The 19,947-nt window shown below is 35.2% G+C and overlaps 1 protein-coding gene across 1 annotated transcript in view; it reads left to right on the top strand.

Annotated features, from left to right (window-relative positions):
* LOC140137497 (vinculin-like) overlaps positions 1-19,391 on the top strand; it is an 82,217-nt gene extending 62,826 nt beyond the window's left edge. The window contains 8 exon segments of the mRNA XM_072159214.1: positions 7,746-7,841; positions 8,603-8,650; positions 13,108-13,219; positions 13,978-14,209; positions 15,015-15,138; positions 16,181-16,271; positions 17,045-17,204; positions 18,879-19,391. Of these exon segments, the coding sequence (XP_072015315.1) occupies positions 7,746-7,841; positions 8,603-8,650; positions 13,108-13,219; positions 13,978-14,209; positions 15,015-15,138; positions 16,181-16,271; positions 17,045-17,204; position 18,879 (864 nt within the window). The 3' untranslated portion in view covers positions 18,880-19,391.
* The last annotated feature ends 556 nt before the right edge of the window (positions 19,392-19,947 follow it).

Raw genomic sequence — 19,947 nt, 5'->3', positions numbered from 1 at the left:
CCGCTAAGCCATCATATATAGACAGGTGTACACATTAGCAAATGCATTTTGAACTACTATGATCTTTCTAACTAGCTAAAGTGTGTGAAAAGAACTAACAAAGTGTTTATTCTGTAGATTTCTCATCTTAGCTTTAGCGAACTCCTCTACTGACAACAAGTGTAGCAGAGATGTAAGCATGATAACATGCGGTGGATCATTTTGACAAGCTCAAATAAAAGAAGTCTTGTACAATATCATTTTTATAACAGCAGAATTGAAATTTGCATGAAAATGTATGACCATCATACTGACAGCAACTGATGTTGTAAAATACGAGCATGAATGACTTGATGATGAATGAAGATAGTTACTTGTGTTGTTAGTAATAGTAGACATCAATGGGCATTAAACCTGGTCAGCAACATTTGATATAAATAATTTCAGAGAAAGCCTCTGTTATAAGTGGTGTACTGCTGTAAGTTGACTGATTAGTGGGTTTTCTAGATCTTATGAATGTAAGGGATGTAGGAGACACAAAAGAGACAAGATCAGTCCACATGGCAATGTTCCACTGATGACGAAAAATAGTTTCTCTGTAATTATTCAATCAAAGTTATGAAGGTTGATGACAAGAATTCCCTTTTGAAGACTTTAAAAGGTAGCTCATTTGTGAGAAATTAACAAGCTGAGTGAATACAATATTACACGAACAGTTTAGATTGAAATGAAATACAGTTACCCATTAATGCTTGCTTCATTCATATTGTTTGCTTAAATAATACATAAGTGGTGTTATTGGCTACTTGCTTCAAATGTTGTGGTGCTGTACACATTTTTCGGTTTGATTCGGTAAGATATGATCAAAGTTTACTGTTTGACCAAATTTGTTTGAATCTATCCCAAAAACAATGGCTGGCTTTATGTGCACAAATTGAAATTGAGCCATCTCTGACATAGTGAGTGAAAATATACCATCACTGGTTAGAGGGCCTCTGCAGCATGTGCCACACACACAAAGACATAATTGACTGCAAAAATGAACGGCATTTTTTGCAGAGTCTTTGGATTGAAAAATAACACCACTTATATTTGATCCACCATTATCTCTACTAATATTATGTAATATTTCATGATCAATGACTTTTTTCATATTTTGCTTGAATCCCTGTTTGGTAGATAATATCATTTATAGTATATTTGATATTCTTCATTTAAGAAACCAACACGAATTTTGAGGATTGGATTGCCAGAAAATGAGGTTCCACTTTTTGACAATTCATTTTGGCAGACAATTGAGTGTGAAACAAATTTGTAAAAAAATGTTTTTTCATGTAAACATTCATATTTTTTATTTGTTTTACCACTGTTACTGGTAATATACTTTTCAGTTGTCTGTGACTTTCATTTGGAAATTCATGTTTAAAAATAATTAGTCAAAATTATAATTATTCAGCCGAGACATGTTTTTCATTTTGTTTTGTTTTTTCAAAGTCCAAATCATAGTCATATTTCTGTGATATGAAGATCAATATATCATTATCTTAATATGTAGATTGAGTTTTAAAGTGGCTACAAAATATTTTCAAAGAATATTGACAAATTGGCATTTATTCATGATAACTGCATATCATACAACAAACAAAGTTTGACTACACAGCTGCCAATAGCTTCTATACGATTCAACTGCGATCTTATTTCTTGAATTGTTGCTCCTTATGTCTACCCCTGTATGAATGCCGAAGTGATATACAATCACAGTGATTGACTGATCAACAATCATGAGAATAGGATGGTTGACCTATTTGTCGTTGATCTCATAGAAGGGGAGGAGACTTCCCTCTTGTAGGGCAGACTGCATGCTCGATAATCACCATCGGAAACCTCCATAGTGATACCCAATACTTGCAAAGATTCTCATCAAAAGATTTTCATATTGATTCTCATAAAATTTCGAAGCCTGTTGTCAGCAGATTGTCAGCAGCCAGTCCAGCTGTAAGGTAGAGAATTTCAATCCTAAGCTAAATGCCACTATTTATCCCAGTAAAATTAAGCCGAATGCCACTCTGCAAACAACCGTCTGTCCTAAAACTCAATCTATACTATTATGCTTATCATCTCATAGCTTTTCATTTCTGTGACCCAACACCAGTGCTGGAGGCTGTTGTCAGGAGTGACTACAAACAAAATGTTACTATATCAATGTTCTGTATAAATTTAATAAACATTGCGATATCAAAATTATAGGTTGCTTCTATTTAGAAGTCATGGTTTCTAAAACATAAACTACATGTTTCTATCTATTGTTTGACAAATTTCTAATTTTATTCAATTTTGTTCACTAGTTCACTAGTGTCAAAAGTATTTCTAAAACACCTACTTTCAAAACACATTTTCGTAATATTTTCAAAAAAATTTCATATCTGAATATTTAAATAAATCAGAACTACAATTGCTAACATCAGCCTCGGGTACCTCTGTTGTGTTGCCTATCTTTTGTTGGAATAACTGTACAATACTCTCCCCACCCTAACCCTTACTCTGCTATACCCTAACCCTAACCCTGTATCCCAACACCCATAACCCTAAAACACAGGGTTTGGAGAGTATTCTGTGGTTATGCCCTGTTAGAGCACTCGACATGGGAGTGAAGATCTGCATTAAGCGTAAATCAATGTGTACTTTTGTGGTCTGCATTGAATACTAAAAGGGTGTAATGTGATACTGCACTGTGCGGTGAATGTGTTAAAATGCTATGCTTTCTAAACACAACTTCGACTGTGTACATTTCATTGTGTTGTGTAAGGCGCATGAATCCGGGCATGAATGTGATGCATTTACACAATATTATATCTTTCAAATGTCGCAACACTCATACTGTTACTGCATAAAATTTGCACCGTGCAGACAGTCACTATCAAAGTCCATATTGATCTGGATAAGTCCACATTAATGCAGATTTAATATCCCATGTGGAGTGCCCTTTTGTCTTTGACTCCACCTATGTCTTCTCCATCGGGCTATTCCAGTTGAAATCCATACACCCCCTATGGAAAACATGACATTGATCTCCCAGACAGGGGTGTAGATTTCATATAGAGTCACCCATTCAGGTAACCCTATTTGAAATCTACACCCCCTGTGTGGGAGATTAAGGTAATGTCTTCCAAAGGGGGTGTATGTGTTTCAACAGGAATAGCCCAATTCTCTCTCTCCATCCATGCAGCATGCAACCCCCAGCTCTAGTGATCTAATGGCCTCATTGGATCAGCTCTTACCCGAATTTGACCAGTACACCTCACCTGATGCTGGAGGCCTATCACAGGTTCATTGCATAGCAGTGGTGTATGCTATGTGTAAGAGATGCTCATAAAATTTGAGATTCAAACATTTTGAAATTGAGCAGAACAAGTTTGATATTAGCAAGGGCTATTTTAAAATTCTTTAAACAAGTGCTGGGAAGATGTGTTTCTGTGACCACACGTTTACTTCAGCATAGTGTTTTTAACACAACCTTGCTGGTTTCAAATGTGGGAAAATATGAAGTGTTAAAATGTTATAGAAATTGTGGCCCTGTTTACACTGGACATTCAAAGAGAATTTAAAAATGTTTGGGATAGCAAATATTGTTATTCATTTGCTGGAAGTCAAACATCCTTTTTCAAATCATCATTTTTGTACCTGGGATCTAGACTTGTTCTGCTGTGTGATTGGTTGGTTAACATGTCTCTCCCCTTTTGATGATCTGTGTCTGGGAAAGTGGACTCCACAGATCTGCCAGCATGTTGGCATCCCTAAATAACTTTTGAGCTCTTAGACATACGTAATCGACACAATTAGTTTTTCATACGTGGCTGCGGTACGTGAACAAATGATGTCGCTGTATTCCAGTCGTCACTCTTGAGTAATGACATCACACGTTCCCGTCCCCATCCACGTACGGAACACTAATGCAGTCAATTTTGTCGCCATTAGTGACACTCTCTTACACATAGGATACACCATAACATTTCATACTCATTTAGCTTAGGATTATATTATAAAGATTATCAATTCACAAGAACTCATCAACTATGGTTTTCATCGATTTATTTCATGAGATGGAAACAAACCATTCACATCTCACTGCATTTGAACTCATGTCCAGCAGTTAAACTCAGAAAGGCCGTTTATCTTGATGCAAGAGCTCAATTTGCCAAGTTGGAAAACTTGGTGTTGTTTTGATGCAGTGTCCAGTTGTTCAGCTTTTGTAACTTGGCAAGTTGATATTGTTCCTCTCATGCCTTTATTGGGCTATTCCAGTTGAAATCCATACACCCCCTATGGAAGACACAACCTTAAGCTCCTACACAGGGGGTGTAGATTTCAAATGGAGTCGCCCATTTAGGTAATCCTATTTGAAATTCACACCCCCATGTGTGGAAGATTAAGATCATGTCTTTTTAAGGGGTGTATGGATAACAACTGGAATAGCCTATTGCTTTCATGATCATTTCTACTTCTGTAATGCAGTGACATGTGAATGCATACAAACATAGTAGCTGTATTCACAGTCCTATAATCTTTATGATGATTGCATGAAAACATCTTAAATTTCATCTCATATTATCTGTTTTTCACTGTAAAAAATATTATTATATTTTAATTAGGTAATGATAGTCATGTTTAGACATATAATTTTTTTTTTAAATAGTGAAGGATGTATATTGAAGTAATATCAAAAGTATCTTTTTAAAAAGTTTAAAAACTTTTGGTAAGAAAAACCAAAATATTTTGTAATTCTAAGCTATCTTGTTCTGCTGTGTGATTGGTTGATTTGGTTGGTTAACACACCTCTTCCCTTCTGATGATTGATTAATCCCTCCTCTCGGCCACATTGAGCCAATTATAATCTCTGTTAATATTGATGCTGTTGTTATCCTGTTCTGTGATTGGTTGATTGACACCTATCTCTCTCACCAGCCAAATTGAACCAATCATAATCTTTGTTTAATTTTGATGCTGTTATTAATCTGTTCTCTAATTGGTTGATTGACCTATCTCTCCTACCATATTAGGGCAGCTTGGCTGGAAGTGACACCACCCCAAGCATCCTCCTCCTCCCCCACCTCCTGCTGGTTATGGCGCACCACTGGCACAGGTTTACAATTACTTGAATAAACTGTATCAAAATAATTGGAACCAACGACTTGTCATTTTTGCAGAATTTATTCACTCTGTTTAGGCTCAATTTTTTTGATATATATATTTGAAATTATAGTATCATCTTCGCTAAGAATTTTAAGTCATAAAGATAACACATTCTGTTCAGAAGTTACATGCTTTTAAAGGAAGTAAGATATTGATCGACAGCACCTATGCAATATTTTGAGCAATAAAGCTATTCAACGTTCAATTCAATTTATAAATAAATAAACAAACAAACAAACATTAATATTATATTACACGCGTCACAGTATAAAGTTTATGCCTATCTGTATTGTGATTTTGTATCTAGTCTGGGTGTTGTTTGAACATGACTGTATTATATAGCAAAGTGTGTTCAGTATGAAGAAATCAAGTATTTGCCACATAGTTGATGTTATTTTACACTCTTCTTTTTACACGTTCAGCGTCCATCATTTTAGCTACTTACAATGTTTTGCATGACGAATGAAGCTAAACACTTCATATTTTTTTGGTATGTTCTAATAATTACATATTGTTTTACATATTGGTTGACATTCATTTAATATATGTTTGTTTTTATTACTACATTGCTTTGACAAGTAAAACTACGAACATGTCGATCTTCATGTGAATGACAATAGCTCCCAGATGCAACAACCTATTGAATTCAGATTATCAGATCATTAAGCTCTCATATGCCCCTTTTTATTAGGTGGCACAAAAGTTACAATTATTGGCGATTTTATATTTTTAATATTTCATTTTAATGTCATATCCCGGTTCCAATCATTTTGACACAGTTTGTATACACTGTTTTGCCTGATATGTGAAATTCATGTCATATAAAATATGAATTGAACAATTATCTCACAGTCATGAGTGATTAAAGGAAAGAAAATTAGTCACATGTTTTGAATTACGACTTAAAGACACTATCAGCGATTAGCTGGATCCAAAAATCTAAAAAAATCATTGAATATCAGATCTTTGCAGTTTTGTAAAGAGTGTATGTGTGTTAACATACCATGCAAGGGATAAGGCTGAACACCTTAAGTTACACACAACTGAATGCAACTTTGTAAAAAATGATCAACACTGTAATTTTTTTCCTTTCAGATGAAAAAACACCTAATGACAATTTGAATGACTTATCCTTCATTTTTGAACCATTCATTAAAAAAAATTATATTATAATAATATATTTTTACTCCTTTGCGGTGATCACTGATAGTACATGTAATACATCTTACACTAAGACTGTGTCACGTTTTACTGATTGATAGATTATTTCATTATGTCAGGCTAAACAGTGTATATTGATTAATTCTGATTTTTTTTAATTAATAGTTTTGTTAAGTTTTGATTAATTCATAATTTTGTTAATTTTATTTAAAGTATGTTCAATGATAGTAATGTGTTACTGAATTTTTATTATAAATTCTTTCGAGTAACAGGTTTTCAAAGTAGTTTGGTTATGTATTTGGAATTTGGTATTAAAGAAAATGCTGGTATCCCCATATGAATTTATTCACTGCAGCTTAACATCAACTTGAATGGGTGCTGAAGATGCAGGTTTCTAAACTATTGAAAACCTGGTACAATTATTAAGGCGTTGAAAAATCATATTTTGAGGGGTGTTGGAATGTGTGAATGTACTTTTTCAAATATGTTACTTTGTTATTTAAAAAATTTGCTTGGAAATAAAACTTACATTTTTTATTATCATTATTTTCTTGAGTATTTAAAATAGTTACAGCAACAACTTGATTAATTTTTAATCCGAATGAGTTCAGTTAACTTGAAGGGAATCGCATGTATAAATGACAAAATGGTCTTGCATTATGGATTATTGCATTTTGCATAATATGGATCAACGGAAGGCACAGAATGAAGCTTAATAGACCTTTTCAAATCGATTCATTCCGATCAAACCCGAAGTATGAAGTAATTTCCTGAATGCTTGCATATAAATCGGTGCCTCTTCAGCATCACATGTAGTGCAGAGTTCCAATGTGTAACATAAAAGACACGATCGAGCGTGAGTTATGTCTTGTGTAAGAGATTGATGTTTATATTGCCACGTGTGTCAATTTGTCCAAGTGCCAAAAACTGACAAACATTAGCACTTTTCTTTCCATTACTGTCATTTTACGAAGTGCCAAATAGAGGAGATGTTAGTTCAGTATGTTAGGAAAATATTTTAACTGATGACCACATGTTAACATTAGCTAAATAAACAGTATTTTCGCTCAAAAGGGTACCGTGATTCATGACATCTCTTGTTCGCCATTTTGACTCCCTAGCTTACTGAATAAATACAGCTCACCGAACTTTTCCGATCTTGATTTGAAATGGTCTATTATAATTAATTAAGTCACACAATCTTACACAAATCAGTATGAGTGCCTTCAATATCTTGTTATATGCATTTAATTGATTGTTGCTAATAGAATGAAATTAGGATGTCACCACATCTCTGTGAATTCTTAAAAATTAATTTTCTTGCATTGATACTACTTTTTTTAAATTATTATTATAAGTCACCTTGGTGTTGCCACCATTTTGTACTAACGCTTGATTTGGCATGACGTTTACAGAGACAACCAACCCTGGAGGAAGCGTTGGCCTACCCTGGGCCTGTACCACCTGCTAGACCACCAAGCCCTGATTCTACTCACAATTGGACACCAAAGGTTGAACTTAATATGCACTTAAATAAGCAAAGTATTAAGTTTGCTAGATATAAGATAATTGATGGTTGATATATACTAATTATAAGTTTTTTTACTTCCCTTCAAGATTGTGAATTTATATCTTTAATATTATTGTTATATGAAAGAGTAACCAGCATTTTATTTATTTTTGGTTCATTTTGTTCTTGCCTGGTTTTAATTTAATTTTGAATTACGATTGACTCCAATAATCTTGTGCGCCTATTACTTAGCATCAGATACTGCACAAGTGATTGTTTTTATCAAGTATTTTCTTATTAAAAAAAAGTATTATATTTAACTAACTTCTTTCAACTTAAGTATTATTAACTTTTGGTAATGCTTGTCCAAGGTTTTTAGAATGTAATCTTTTATTAATCCCCTAATATGCTAGTTGTTACAAGATATTTTGCAACTGCTTCACTCTACTCTAAAATAACTCAAGCAGCAAGATAGCGGGTTTTTTGTTTTTGTATATATTTTGTTTTTTATGGAATTGGTTAATAACAGGGAATCCTAGTCACAGACAACCATATTTCGTGAATATTATCAAACTTTGCTATTTTTAATCCATCTTGGTTATCTAAATGTTAGATATAGGTTATTTAGCTTTTTTTTTCATATTTTTTTAAGCTAAATCGGTAGTAAAGTATTAAAAGTTTAAATTGTACTAAAATCAGAACAAAATATTTCAATTTTTTGTGAAATAATTGCTAATGACGTGTTCGTTTTCCACCCAACAGACTGATGCAGGGCTCTCTTATCAACCCAGAGTTCCACCACGCCAACCTGTAGGTGCTGCACTGTTATGTATAAAACATGGATTTGCTGTGTATTACATTTCACAAATGACCTTTGAACCTTGAACCCCTGACCTGTGAACCCTTTAATTATACCGTGTGCCAATCCTAATCAGCATGGTTTTCACTCGTAATAAAGCAGAATAAGTGTTTAAAAAATCAAATAATCGTTTATGAATTTTATGATTAAATGTGAAAATAAGCTTCTGTATGCAAAATGTAATGAAATTGTCACTATTTTAGCATTAATGCAATGCAGACACTACTTTGCATGCAGCAAACGCATGCCTGTATATATGTGTAACAACTTGTAAGAACTGATTCCATAATGGCAAAGAATGTTAATTGTGCGTCTTTTGTTTTTAATGTGGTCCAAAAATTGTAATCGCAACTGTTTTGTAATATTTATTCCAAAATCTATATTCAAAGCTTTATCCTCATCTGTACATAAACATTTCATATTGACATGCATATTTCATATTATATCATGGTTTGTGATCATCATTGCAATTTTTTTAAACTGGTGATATGATAAAATAAAAAATCTGTCCCAGAAGCTAGTCACAAATATCCCAAATGTAGTCACAGATTATCTCAAAATCTGTTTTAAAAGCTTAAATTTTGAAGATAAAAGTAAACAAAGGTATGTTCTAGAAGCTTAGATTTTTAAATACAGTTCTGTAAATCTGTTCTTTAAGCTTCATTTCCAAGCTTTTAATTCCAAGATTTTTAATGACATCTCAAACTATTCTGGAATCCAAAATTTACACCAAATTAAGAAGAAAGAAGAAAAAAACATGGTTACCACAATAGACATATGGGATATAATTATAATTATTGTACTGACATTTTGTCCACCCTGTATTGTATAATGTTATTACTAACATCAATTTTTCTTGTGCTCCTTTTTTTTTCACTGGTTGGCCAGGACCCTAATGGTATGAGGAAGGCAACACAACACCAAGAACAAGGACCTAGCTTCACCGCCCCACCACCACCAATAATGCCACCTCCACCTCCTGCTTCTGCAACCAGGGTGCATCCACCCACTAAGGTTTTGTTGTTATTAAGCAATTATAACAAGCATGTCAAATACAAGCAAATTGAGGGTGGTTATAAATTAGCAATTGTTTCAGTTTTAAGTTTTTCGAATAAAATTATGATAATATATTCTATAAATGTTTATCTGGATAGTCCAAAGTTAAGGTTAGGTATGAATGTGCGGTACATGTTGTTTTTTCAAGAACAATGTTTGGTCTTTTACATTGATGATCAGATCTAGAAACACTGTTCTGGTTTTGATGGTCATCACATGATTAGACTGATTAGTTGAAAATATTATTTATCTAGTGATATATGAGTATCAATAGTTTTAAAGCCAATTTAGATAAACACATTTAACAGAACAAAAAAAAAAAACAAGACTAGCAAAACTAATTCCACAGAGATGAAAGTTGTTTTTATGTCTTTTTAAAATAAAAAAACATTCAACTTGCTGTACATTTGATAGTGCTAAAATGTTTATAGAAACTTAGCCCCATTTCCACTTTTCTTTATCACAATAAGTTCCAAATTCGCTATTTAGTCTCTTAATAGTAAACTAATTGGGTTTTAAGTAACAACATGGGTATCTTAATCAGTACCACAGTACTCTTGTTTTCAATAATGTAGTACAATTTCAAAATACACTTTTTATTCTCTTTAAGTAGCGTTTGATATATACTATACTCCGGCCCTCCGGTACACAGCTCCAATCATCATACATATCATGTACTAATAATGTCTTAATTTTTCCCAAACAGGAACATTCATCTGTATTGTATTGACATTATATTTAACATGTTCATTCCGTTTAGCTTTAATTCTATTCTATGTAGCGAAGAATGTTCCTGTAATATGCATGCTGTAGTCTGCATCTTGATTTTGAGTACACAATTCTGTAAAAAGTAGACACACGTAGTCGGTAACTTATACTGTATGTAGTAAATCATGTATTGTTTGTTACAAAAACTTGAAATAACTTGTTTTATAGAAATTTAGCCACATGTATACTAATTCTGCACTTTTCATACCAACATTTTTTGCAGGATAATGTGTGAATTGTACTGTTTGTTAAAATAAACAAGTTTTACCCAGTTTTTCATCTTTTTTCCCCTCTTACCCTCATAATCACTCATTGGAAAGTACATTTACCCTGTGTGAACTATTACTTACGATTTGTATTGTTTACAGGTTTGTGAATGTTTTCTCCAGTAAGGCAATAAAAAAAATCCTGTTCTATGGACCTGACAGACCATTTTTTTTAATTTGCTTTATGCATGTTAATTTACCTGCTTAGGCATAAAGTAGATTTATTTTAATTGAAAAAGCAAGGGAAAAATTGCGATTTATTTATAAATTTCGGTGAATATTGGAGTAATTTGCTAAAAACCGACAGACCGATTCTACTTTAAAGGTCTGTCCACTTGTAGAGCAGGGTTGTTTTTTTGTTGTCTAATTATTAACCATTGCATGTACCTGTGTGCAGTTTTTTACCTACACCAAATCATGTAGCACTGTTGCAGAAAGCTTTCGACTGTCATCCATGAGTACTTCATCATTCCTATAGAGCATGAAGTCATCTTCATGTCATCAACTATTTATTCTCATGGAGCACCCTCCAGCGATCAAACACACCCCTATGTTAAAGCAAATTTATATTTTATAAAGCACAGCGGTATATGTTGAGCTTTTTCACAATTTACTGACAATTGTAAAATGGTTAAAAAGTGTACAAGCTCGTCTAAATGACACAATGTTTAAATTTGTGACTAAAAAAGCTTAATTTTGTTCAAAATGATCAATGTTGCAAAAGTGTAAAAGAAATAAAAGTAAAAACCCATCACAGTCATTTGGGGTGATGTCAGCATTTTAAAATGTTCAAAAAGGTAGGCCTAAATGACGTACTATGAATTTTGTCTTGTATGTTTGATGGTTTGGCAAGTTTGTTGAAACAACAATACAGAATAAGCTTCGTTTCCTAGCAATGATATGAAATGAGCCAAATTCAGTGCAAGATATTCCATATTTGCTATTATATACCTCATATATAGATTCCTGTCATCTTATTGGTTGAAAGTGCAGTCATTGAATTAACTATGCCCGCAAAATGAACTATGGACCGGTCCATGGAAATAAAGTATGGACCGGTCACGTGCGTCACGATCAAACTGCGCGTTTTTCCCAGCGTAAAATGATATTACGCACGCGTTAATGTTTTCACGCGCTATAATTACGCAGAAATCGCAGATTGTAATCTGTGTGCCGTTCGCATTGAAACTATTAATTTCTCTTCCCAAAATCGATGCTTTTAACCAAACAGATGACAAGAATCTTAAGCTTTGGTATATAAAACAAATACTGACTGCTTTTTATTCGGGGCATGGTTAAAATTATATGCCCGCTGTGATCTAAAAACCATGACTATGCCCTCGGCTACGCCTCGGGCATAGTCATGGTTTTGACATCACCTTGGGCCTATAATTTTAACCATGCCCCTCATAGCAGTCAATATTTGTATAATATGGAATGTTACAAGTCGTACATGAATTGGACCAAATTGCAATTGAAATTCAAACACCCTATGCAAGTCATAGCCTTGATCTTTCACATACACACTCTGTGTGTGGGAAATTAAGGTACTGGGGGTGTTTTGATTTCAGCTGAAATATCCCATTTGTATCAAAATAAGAGCAGTACTTCAGTGCCTAAAAACTCCCACACTGTTTAATTCATGTGCCTTGAGTCTGGTTACAAAAAAATACATGTTGGTACATGTGCTGACCAACTACTGAAGAACTTTCAAGTGAGAGAGAGAGATCAAAATCAATTTGCTGACATACTTTCAAATGATTATGATGGGTCTCATTAAAGCAGCCAATACAAAAGCAAGGCATTAAATTCTTGTTGATCAAATAACGCAAGTTTTGTCATGTTGTTATTGTCAATAAAAGCTGAGCATGTTATTAATTTGCTTTGGCATAAATCAGAAGGGTTACTTTTGTTAGGTCAATATCAACTATGTAACTTTCCTATTTTCAATGAAATCATCACATACACATCAGTACCACCCATCAGTTAAAACTATGTATAGGTAGCATTTTTCATTCCATATGGTCCATCAACTTTTACTGACAAATAAATCCATATTTCTTTATATAGAGTAGCTATATCAGTCTTTAAGGCAGTGTTAGCTTTTTTAATATCTTTATAAAGATATTTTGGGTCCAGTACCCATTATTATCAACTTTTTATCACCACCCATTAAAACTTTATTTTAGAATGGAGGAATATTTACCTGCCTAGAAGTATCCAAACATTTTGTAGGTCAGCTCAACCCCTGTATACAGGGATATTTTGTTTATTTTCATCAATTCAGTTTGTGAGTGATTGTTGATTTTGTGATATAGGTAATGGATTCTGTTGGTGATGTTAAGGATGCCATACTGATGCACCAGGCTCCGCCACCACCTCCACCACCCATGGAAGATATTGTGCCAGACATGAGCCACATGTCACTGGGTAAGAGACTGATTCAATTCATGTGTTTTTTTATTGTTGAGATGCTATATTGTATTTATCAAAGTTCTATCGTACATGTTTTCTTGCACAACCCCAACTTTTTGGCAGGATTACCGGATATGCGGATTGCTAGAATTTGCGGGATGACTCATTCTCTATAGACTCCACCCACACTTTAGCTGGCCCCCAGCCGCCTGGAAGTATAGACCACTTGACATGTGACGTCATTGCCCGACAGTATGCACATGAATTATGGCAATTTCCATTGTGCTTTGCCCTGCAGAGTGCGTGTGCGAGAGGAGTTCAAATGGAGCATCCCATCCAAGTAGCCTGTGTTAAAGATTAAGGTCATACCTTTCATCTTCCATAGCATGTGTGGATTTCCAACTGACAAAAATCCTAATATCCCCATGACAAGAAAAATGGACACCAAAAAGCAAGTTTTTGGCCAAACAATGTATCCTTGATGGACTCAATTTACAAACATTTTGAAAACTACCCTAAATAAGTTGACCAAGTTAAAAAAAAACTGCTATCCTTGATAATCTGTGTTTCGAACCCCAAATGCATAACACAATTGCTTGTCTGGTCATAATTTTTTATCTTTCTTTCTTTTTTTTCTGTTTTTGTTGCTCACACACATGTAATTTCAAAAAATTTGTCAAATGAAATTTGGTTTTGCATTATGTTTTGAATAAAATTGCCCATCCTAAATTTGACCAATATTAAACCACATTTACGTTATTGTATTCATACAGAATCAGCTCCACCCAGGCCACCATTGCCTAGCGGCCAGATGCCCCCTCCAAGACCACCACCCCCAGAGGATGAGGATGTGTACATGGCTAAACCATCATCAGAACAACCCATTGCCATAGCTGCCTATGAACTCCATGTGGAAGCCCAGAAGTGGTCTAGTAAAGGTAACGATCTGATCCGTGCTGCCAAGAAGATGGCCTTATTGATGGCAGAGATGAGCAAACATGTTAGGTAAGTTGGACAATGGACTATTCCAGATTAAATGCATACGCCCCCAATGAAAGACATGACCTAAGTGGTCTAGTATAGGTAATGACCTGATCCAAGCTGCCAAGAAGATGGCCTTATTGATGGCAGAGATGAGCAAACATGTTAGGTAAGTTGGACAATGGACTATTCCAGATTAAATGCATACGCCCCCAATGAAAGACATGATCTTCGTCTTCCACACAGAGGGTGTGAATTTCAAATGACCTTACCTGAATGTGTGACTCCATATCGTCACCCTCGTAACCAAAGTGCCTAAGTCATTATTACATGTTTCTCATTTACAATTTTGATTTTCTGAGTAATAAACCCATAATGATATGATATTCACACTCCCTGTGTGGAATATTAAGGTTATGTCTTCCATAGGGGGTGTATGAACTGGAACAGCCCAATGGGGCACTCCACACAGGATTTATCTGCATTAATGTGGACTTTTGAAATCCAGATCAGTGTGGACTTGGGTAGTAACTGTCTGCATGGTGTAAACTTCACACATTAAGAGTGCAAATGTTGCAGCATTTGAAAGCAACAGTAGTATGTTAATGAGAAAAATGTTTTAAAATTTAGAATATTGTCCTTTCAAAGAAAGCAAGTATGTAAAATCAAATATATTAAGATAGCATATGGATAGAAAAAAAATCACATTTTGCAACAGAACACTTCATTTGAGCTGCATAGTTAATTTGCAACTGTTTTTTTTTCATGTAGAAACAATGCCATATTCCTTCTTGTATCATTCTATAACTGTGGGTTTTTTTTGTTACAGGGGAGAGGGTGGATCAAAGAAGGATTTGATAGATTGTGCCAAGGCTATTGCTAAAGCCTCTCAAGAAGTCACTAAACATGCGAGGGATATCGCTCAAAAATGTACTGATAGACGCATCAAATTGGTAAGTTGCGTAGTTGTAATACCAATTTAGTTCAGAAAAGCTACCATGTTTGCTCTCTGTATTATTTGGAATGGCAAATCTCAGTGAAATCTATGTTTCAATTGTGGGTACACTGGCTTGTAGCCTGTTATTGAACTGCCATGATTGTTATGAAACAATCACTGCTGTGCAAGTCATGGTGCGAGTTGTCATGCAGAGCCACGCATGCATATGTCCATACGGTGTGTTATGTTGATACATGCACATACGCGCTCAGCAGGTATGATACGAGATATATCATGTCAGTAAATTGGGGCGCTTATCCATTGAAAAATATGAAACTACTTGATGGTATGATAAACACATATATACAGCCACAGCACTAAATGAGCAATCCTCATGGGCCAATCAGTTGTTAGCTTAGGAATATGTCAGAGAATCCTCTGCTACTTCAGAATGCTGAAAGATCTTGGTGCATGTGGCTCTTGAAGGACTGAGAGCCATCATCATTGGCACTTTTTATGCTGTGAATATTCATGAAAGCTGTTCAATCATGTATGTCAAACAATCATGCCAGCTTTGCATGCCTACGCAATAGATAGATATAGTCTGTATACCTTACCAAATTATGAGATTTTCTCAAAAACAGTTAATTTTTGCAGGAATCTGTTATGCTAGTTGGATTCCTTGTGTCATTTCCTATCTGAAAATGTATACTTTTGGATCGAGTATAATTTGTGTGTCTTTGCGTAAGACCCTAAAAATATGCAGTATGTGCATTGCAGTTTCATCTGTCGCACTTCATGGAACGATTGGCCCTCATTAACGGGTGATGCTGAGACTTTTGACTGTTTGTAGTTTGTGGTAGTCTGTGACTCTGGGAGTCCATTACAGACATTGCAGACTTGGACCACATTGTGATGAAAGTTTTGCCAGTGGAGTAGGTTGGAATAACACAGAAAAACACATATTCTCCTTAAACCTAACATTAATGCAAACTTTAGCACTATCTTCCTTTAATCTGTGCAACCACTAAGTATCTTGTGCTTATTTTGTGTTTCAGAACTTGCTTCAAGTCTGTGAGAGGATCCCTACCATAGCAACACAACTCAAGATTCTGTCCACTGTTAAAGCAACCATGTTGGGTGCACAAGGTGAGTAGTAAACTAGGAATAACTATAGAATACCCTATAACTATACAATGCCCTCCACACCCTAACCATAGGATCCCTACCATTGCAACACAACTCAAGATTCTGTCCACTGTTAAAGCAACCATGTTGGGTGCACAAGGTGAGTAGTAAACTAGGAATAACTGTAGTCTGTCTCTTCTCAAGTTGAGTGTAACGCCATATTGGATTTTGTAGTTGCCGATGTGAATCACACATGCTAACCTAATCCCGCGGGACACACATGGAAGTGCAATCTGTCCGTACGCTGGTGACGCAAACGGACTGATTTGAATGCCACTGCAAAATCCAACATGGTATTTCAGACGAGACGCTCTATATAAAAAAAACCTTACACAATGCCCTCCACACCCTAACCCTAGGATCCCTACCATAGCAACCCAGTCAAGATTCTTGTGTCCACTGTTAAAGTAACCATGTTTGGTACAGAAGTAAACTGGTTAGAGACACTTCAGTTCAGTATATATAGTCCGATGACGCTGAGACACTGCATTGTGATTTATCGTACAATTGATCACCTTTTTGTGACTTTGTTCTTCTTGACATTTTGTAGTTGTTTTTCTGACGCAGCAGAAAGAAAATTGTTGCAAAATTGCCCCTGTGTTTGTCAAAACGCATGCAAAATATATCTATATAATTGGAGAATCATAGAATTTTAAATCTGTTGGAACCCTGAATATTCATTCGCCAACTTCTTTCTCAAACTGCATTTGTTGCTTTCTTGTCTTAACCTCCAGGTTCCGAAGAAGACCAGGAAGCCACTGAAATGTTGGTCGGCAACGCCCAGAACCTGATGCAGGCCGTCAAGGAAACCGTCAGAGCAGCCGAGGCAGCCTCCATCAAAATCAGAACAGACGTGGCCGGCGTGCGCATCCGCTGGGTGCGCCAAAACCCATGGTACTCATAAATTCATGAATATTTTTAATGCTTTGTAAAATCATACTAAGTTATCTTTTTGTTGGCATTGATACCCATTGGGAAGAATATGTTACTAGATTTGTGATACGAGTAATTTAATTTGGATTCTTATTAAAGTGCCCTTTTTGAGACACTATGCACACTTACATGGTGTAAGACTATACCAATTTTAAAAGTAGATACTACCTATTTAACCAAAATATGATGTGCTTATATAAAGTAAAACATGTCGTCTGCATCAAATACTGTTGTATCTCAAAAGGCTGCCTTGTGTGATTTTTATTATTATTGTTGTATTTCATATTATTTTATATTTTAACATGCTTCTTTCTTTTATGAATGGACATGAAATTGTAATATTGTGATTATACCTCGAAATTAATATATAAAGTTAATTTTGCAGTGTATCTCATCCACAGAGGTCGGTATACACAAGAGTCGCATAAGTTTACATGTTCACGTAACCTCCTTCAACTCATTTGCGTAGAACTGGATACCAGGATCGTATTCTGATTCGTCGTTCCTTCTAACCTGTTCTAATTAGCATACTTTTGGATACCTCCATATTTGGTATTACCTAATTAATTATTTATACCTCTATGTTGTTTACATAGTGACGCATTAGAGCTGGTCAGTTCGTCAAACATCCGACGAACGAACGCTTGCAGTTTTCTTTTAATTACTGTTATATCGTGAAATACCATATAGCTGAGGTGTTAGTCCAATATGCATAGGAAAATATTTCTGGCGATGACCCATGTTCACATTGGCTAAATAAGCTGTATTTTCGCTGGAAAGGGGCCGCGACGAGTCGGCCATTTTGTTTGCAAAAGGCATGTTCTTCTCCCGTTACCGGAAGTGGCAGCACCAGAACAAATGACGTCATTTCTGGATTTCAGCCGAACGGTTACGTTCACTGCCGTGCATCAGTATAGGCATCAGCTTATCTAGGTTTTACTAAAGTAAAACATCTTTGATCTCATCACAATTAGATGACAATAATACACAAATTCACACAAGGCAGCCTTTTGAGATATGACAGTATGTGATGCAGACGACATGTGTGACACAATTTGATCCAATCAGACGAAAGTTGACAATAATGAAATTGAGATGTAGACAAACTTAAGGAGTGAAAAGTGTAAAAAAAATAAGAAAATGGACATGTAAACGTTCATAATTTGCAACCAAGTGTGCCAGAGAGTTATGGATTTTATCTTAATAAACTCTAATTTCAATTTTCAATTTTTGTTTTTTTCAAAAATTTCAGAATTGTAAATTTTTATGACCATATTTGAAATCAACATGAAAAATGCATTAAAATGAGTACAAACAAGCCTAGTATTAGTTCAGCAGTTTTTGAGGTAGCTCTTGATATTTTGAGAAAATATTTCAAAAGTTTTTATGTTGAAGCCTATGACTAGCACGCATAGCATTACGTTTAGGTTTGGAGCAAGTTAGTAATGGTAATATCTTAATTTTTAAAATATCCAACTTTGGTCTGAGTGTATCAGATTGTGTCACATACAGCTGTTTGTCATCACACATGCTTCCTTTTTACAGCCTCTATAAATGTCTGTATTTTCTTCGAATTTCAAGTGCAACTATTTTAGAAAAATGTTTTAATTCATGTATTTGTTTGATTTGTTTCAGAACTTGAGATGTAAGTAGTAATAGCTTTATATTTATCTCACAAGCATTTGAAAGCAGGTTTAACCCCATAAGAACTACCTGCCGATTGGCCAAAAAGAAGTTTTCATTATCAATTGGACCAATCAGCAACATTGTTAGAATAATTTCACCACACAAAATAATTGGGGCAAATTATTTGCAAAGCTCCATTCTGATTGGTGATTAAAGTGAAGATATCATGTAATTGACCAATCAGAGGCAATGTTAGATCGGCAGGTAGTGCTCAGAGGGTTAAGGTTAACTAACATCACATGAACATGAAAGAAAAAGAGTTTAAAGTTTAATCACAGAATTAGAGAAGGAGAACCGGGACTCGACCGCTATCTTGATACAAGCAAAATGGGGATATTCGGTTTCCCTCGGAATGCGCTCGAGGCAATCGTTGTCATGCAAGAGCGACATGGATGATGGGCGCATATAAGAGATGCACTTGATGCGACCTGCACGCGATACGAAGACGCTAAAGATGAGACGCGGAATTGTTGTCATTTGTCTCCGTGCACCGTCGACAAGGACCCGAAAACCACCAATTTTCACCCCATGTCTAACGGCGCGATTGTACATGGCGGTATATGGAGTCCCGTTTCTCCTTCTCTAATTCTGTGAGTTAAATACAGCTGCCTCTTGAATGGCAATGGCAAATTGTATGAAAGATTTACACCACTAATGAGGGACTTTTGGCATTGTTAAAAAAGTACCGTATACTGCCTAATTATTGCCTCGTTTTCTAACTTGCGTCTGTTCAATGCACTTTTAGCATGAAAAAGGGTACAAAATGCTACTTGAATAACAGCAAAATTGTCTCTTTGTTCTAGGGATACTAATTATTTTTCTTGAATTACAACATTGTTTTGCACGAAAAATGCAATGTTTGACTTTCAGAATATGGTAATTGTTAAACGCTTCTGCAGGTGACTTGGGCTATTTCAGTTGAAATCCATACACCCTTTGGACGATTATTAGTTGTAATCTACAATTTCAACTGGAATAGCCATTCATGCACCAGTGGAGTGTTTCACTAACACTTACG

Source organism: Amphiura filiformis, chromosome 17 (genome assembly GCF_039555335.1).
Source record: "Amphiura filiformis chromosome 17, Afil_fr2py, whole genome shotgun sequence".
Lineage (NCBI taxonomy): Eukaryota > Metazoa > Echinodermata > Ophiuroidea > Amphilepidida > Amphiuridae > Amphiura > Amphiura filiformis.
This window is presented reverse-complemented; position numbering and strand designations above follow the sequence as displayed.